This window comes from Octopus bimaculoides, chromosome 8, assembly GCF_001194135.2.
Source record: "Octopus bimaculoides isolate UCB-OBI-ISO-001 chromosome 8, ASM119413v2, whole genome shotgun sequence".
Classification (NCBI taxonomy): Eukaryota; Metazoa; Mollusca; class Cephalopoda; order Octopoda; family Octopodidae; genus Octopus; species Octopus bimaculoides.
The window spans coordinates 54,766,919-54,771,897 of NC_068988.1; the positions used below are offsets into that span (position 1 = coordinate 54,766,919).

Consider the following 4,979-nt stretch of genomic DNA (forward strand, 5'->3'; position numbering starts at 1 on the left):
CCCCAGCCCCATCAACCATCACTCGGAGTTGAAATTTCCATTACTTTTTCCCTATCATCCTGCCACACTACCAAAACTTTATTCCCAGTACTATAAATTGATAGATTTGCTCTTAATTCTTATACAAATCTGGCTGAGACTGCCCCTGGGTCTATGCCATAAACTTTCTCATTTTAAATTCATCTAAATTTAAACCTTCCATCAAAATTTCATACTTTGTTTTAAACACTAGCATGATAATGGCAGTTATTTTAGGAAATTTTTCTTTATGTTCAAAATTAATTGAAACAAGAGTAATGTATTTCAACAGAAATATGGCAACAAAATGGTTAATTCCATATTGTTTTATTCCATACTTCCATCAAATTCTTAAAATGGCTCAATCTATAGCCTTGACACACTTTCTATATGTAATAGCCAGTATTTTTAAAGGATGGTGTTTGATGATTAAATATCGCAAAAGTCTTAAATAGTTCTGTATCGATTGTTATGTCATTTCTTCCAATGTTTAATATCTTCTTTCAAATACAACCCTTTCAAATACAATCCACCTGAAATGACCTTTGGTTCTGTGATATAAAACTTTTCATCATAAAAATGGTCATATTTATATTATAACCTGTCATAATCTCATGAAAGGAGCTTCTCATAAATGATGTTCCAAACACCAGCTTAATTCTTTGTTAAGTTAATTTGCTAAATCCCACCAAAATCTTTATTTTTAGAATTTCATTGTAACACACTCACACATGCATTCCATGAGAAACCTGGTAACAAAAGTGTTAAATCTATTAGTTATATGCCATTACAAAATCCTATATTCCTACTTTTCTTGACATTTATGACATCATGCAGATAAATATCCAACAAATTAGCCAAGTTCTTATTCCAAGTTTCAGTTCCTAATTGGGATCATTTTAATTTAAACACGTCAGGCATAAGCATTGCTATGTGGTTAAGATGCTTGCTTCCCAACCACATGGTTTTTGGTTCAATCCTACTGTGTGGCACCTTAGGCAATTGTTTTCTATTACAGCCCTAGGCCATCCAAATCTTTGTGAGTGGATTTGGTAGAGGAGAAACTGAAAAAGCATATCATGTGTATATGTATATATAGGCCTCATGGAGGCAATAAACAAGACCTTTGGCATTATGTTGTGCTTGAGAAGAAGACCCATAAAGCCAAGCAAAATCGCAGTTGTGGCAGATACCAGTGTCACATAAATTGGCACCCATGCCAGCGGCACATAAATGCACACCAGTGTCATGCAAATTGCATCCATGCCAGTGGCATATAAAAGCACCCACTACACTCTCAGAGTGGTTGGCGTTAGGAAAGCCATCCAGCCATAGAAAACCATGCCAAATCAGACTGGAATGTGGTGCAGCTTTCTAGCGTGCCAGCTTGGACAATGGACGTTAAATGATGATGATGATGGTGTGTGTGTGTGTATATTTGTATCTCCTTGTCCTGACATTGTGTGGTAGTTGTAAGTGAGTGTTACTGTTATACAAGCAGTGTTGTTTCCAATACCCTGTGAAAACACATCTGACCATGACGAAATATTGCCTTCCTTGGAAATAGTTAAGGGGTAGGGACAGGAAGAGCATCTGGTTGTAGAAAATCTGCCTCAGTAAACTCTGTCTGACCCAGGCAACCATGAAAAAGTGGATATTAAAATGATGACAATTCTATGAATTTGTGATAATCTGAGCTTTCACTCATGTCTTTTCAACCACTTTCCATATCACATAAATATAAGAGGACCTTGGCCAATATCTTCATCATTCTTTAATGTCCACTTTTCCATACTTGCATGAATCAGACAGAATTTTGTTGAAGCAGATTTTTCTCTAGCCAGATGCCTTTCCTGTCACCAACCTTTACTTGTTTCCAAACATGATAATATTTCCCATGTTTAGACATGTTTTTTTCTCTTAGGACAGGCAATATGATGATGATACTTATTTATAACCATCATATGACGTGAAGACAAGAGAACACACACACATACACACACACACAACAAACTTCTTCCAGTTCCCATCTACCAAATCAACTCACAAAGCTTTGGTCAGCTCAAGGCTATAATTGAAGACACTTGCCTAAAGTACGGTGAAGTGGGACTGAACCCAAGAGACTCACACAGTTAATGACGTAGAAACAAGATGGGCTAATATAAACATGTGTAATTTGTACTGTAATTGCTAAATCTCTCTCTCTCTCTCTCTCTCTCTCTCTCTCTCTCTCTCTCTCTCTCTCTCTCTCTCTCTCTCTCTCTCTCTCTCTCTCTCTCTTGTCACTGTTAATATAAATGATGCCTTTCTCTTCTTGTTACTGTTAATATAAGTCTTCTCTCTTCTCATTCCAGCTGATGTCAATGCTAATGGTCTAGATAGCACAGTGAACATCAATGAAACTATCCAGCACTCTGAAGGTCCACTAGATGGCAGTCTCTATGCTACAGTCAACAAGAGGCGAATGGAAACCACTACGACTACTAGTACTACATACGTCAATGGCATCAACGGATCTGTGCATGATTCTAGTATGGATTCGGGTATATCCTCCTCTTACGGTAGTGCTGTGTCTTGTTTGCTTTTTTTTCTCCTCCTGCTTTTCCCTCTCACCCTATTCAGTCCCTCCCCTTCAAACTCCACCTCTCTTTCTTTTCCTCCTCATTTTTCCCACCCCTCCTCTCATTTTTTGCTAACTCCCTCTCCTACTCTGCTGTTTTTCACTGTATGCCTTCCACACTGTTCTCTCTTTCTCTCTTCCTCTCACTAACCCTCCCATTGTCCTTGATTTCTTTCAATGAAAGTACCCCACCATTTAACAGTCAGAGGAAGAACTGGAGGAGAAATAGCTGTTTCTAAATGTAGAAATGTAAATTTTAAATGGCAATAAGTAAAGAGGCACCAGGCATGGCTTCACTTTTCCTAATTTCCCTTAGAAAGTGCATGAATATTCCACATTATTATTTTCACCTAATTCTAAAGCATGACCATCACCACATGAAAAGCACTGCTGCTAGTGCCACATGAAAAGCACCCAGTACTTTCTGTAAAGTGGTTGACATTAAGAGGGACATCCAGCTGTAGTAATTATGCCAAAACAGACAATGGAGCTTAGTGTGGTATCCAACCCATGCCAGCTTGGAAAACAGACATTAAATGATGATGATCAATACTTGTACCATACAGCTAATTAATTATGAGCTTAGCAAGAGAGACTATGAGCCGTAGAATATTTGGTCATATCTGCTCTTTGTTCTGAGTTTAAATTTCACCAAAGTCAGGTTCACCCTTCATCCTTTCCTGTCTACATCAGCAGGTTATATATGTAACCCCCTACTGACTTCCTTGACAAGTGCCATATGCTTTTCATGGAATATTTATGAGAAAATGCAAAAGTGGTTTCTAATTTGTCAGAGCATTCCTTCATCATCATCCTCATCATCATCATCATCATCATTTAGCGTTTGTTTTCCATGCTGGCATGTGTTTGACTGGAACTAGTAAGCCAGAGAGCTGTACCAGGCTCTGGTCTGATTTGGCTTGGTTTCTATGGTTGAATGCTCTTCCTAGAACCAACCACTCCAAGAGTGCAGTGGGTGCCTTTTACGTGTCACCAGCACTGGCCACAACTATGATTTCACTTGGTTTGACAAGTCTTCTCAAGCACAGCAGATCACCAAAAGTCTCAATCACTTGTCAATGCTTCCATGAGACCCAACATTCACAGATCGTACTTCATCACTTCGTCCTATATCTTCCTGGGTCTGCCTTTTCCACAAGTTCACCTGCTCGGGCACTTTGACCATCAAGAGTCAGAACAAATATTGTCTAGCATTTTGTTCAGTACTCCAACTATTCTACCAATCCTTTACTTTGGACTTGTATTTTATTTTATCGACATGGCTATGTGGTTTAGAAGCTTGCTTCCCAATCATGTGGTCTCTGCTTCAGTCCCACTGTGTGGCACCTTGGCCAATTATCTTCTACAATTGCCCTGGGTTGACCAAAACTTTGAGAGTGGATTTGGAAGACAAAACTGAAAGAAGCTCACTACATGGAGAATGTCATCTGTTTTCAAAGAATGTTTAAAGTTTCATGTGATATTTTGCATGTTTTATCAGTAGCTTTATTTATAATTACGGAGATATACTTGCATAGCAAGCGACCTGATCTAAGATCGTGTGCTGGAACGAAAACAATTGCAGCGTGGAAGGTGTTTATAAGCCATTTAAGAAACACACAAAAACCGTTAGATTCCCTTCAACATTTAAATTTAATTTGCCAAAATATTTTCATCGCTTTGAGATTGTGACCTGTTCATTGACAAAATTCCATGCTGCATCTTGTCAGTGAACAGGTCGCGGTCTCAAAGCGATGAAAATATTTTGGCAAATTAAATTTATATGTTGAAGTGAATCTAACGGTTTTTGTGTGTTTCTTAAATGGCTTATAAACACCTTCCACGCTGCAATTATTTATTTATAATGTTTATGATACCCTGCATGTTCAGAGAATGACTACATGCATATTATGCTTATTTGTAATTCAATTTGTGTGTGTGCACATGCACGCGCACTTACAACTCTCAAGCTAAGACCTCTTTGAAATTATAATTCATAAATATACTTTCTATTTTGCTTTTTTCTTCCCATTTCTAATTTATTTACTGTTATTTCTATTCTTGCTGTTATAACAAATTGTCTGGTAGACTGACTGTTGGTTTATGAAGTTAATTAATATCTATCAAGTGAAAACTAAGTTGGTGATCCAGTGCAAAAGTAAGGAAGCTCTTTCAGCATTTTATTGGAAATATGATCTTCCACTTGAATGTCTCAGATTGCAGCTGGTATATCTGATAAAACTGGAATTACTTTTAGTAATCTCTTACTGATCTTCTCTTTCTCTCTCTCTCTCTCTCTCTCTCTCTCTCTCTCTCTCTCTCTCTCTCTCTCTCTCTCTCT

At 37.8% G+C, this 4,979-nt stretch overlaps 1 protein-coding gene across 18 annotated transcripts in view; it reads left to right on the forward strand.

The window, feature by feature from the left end:
- Positions 1–4,979, forward strand: part of LOC106882633 (tensin-1) — an 835,201-nt gene that overhangs the window by 746,509 nt on the left and 83,713 nt on the right. For 16 of the 18 annotated variants that reach the window (XM_052970114.1, XM_052970115.1, XM_052970121.1 and 13 more), the window contains one exon: positions 2,373–2,579. In XM_052970114.1, coding sequence (XP_052826074.1) covers positions 2,373–2,579 — 207 coding nt within the window. The remainder of the gene's footprint in view (positions 1–2,372; positions 2,580–4,979) is intronic. The other 2 variants (XM_052970116.1, XM_052970118.1) reach the window with 2 other exon arrangements.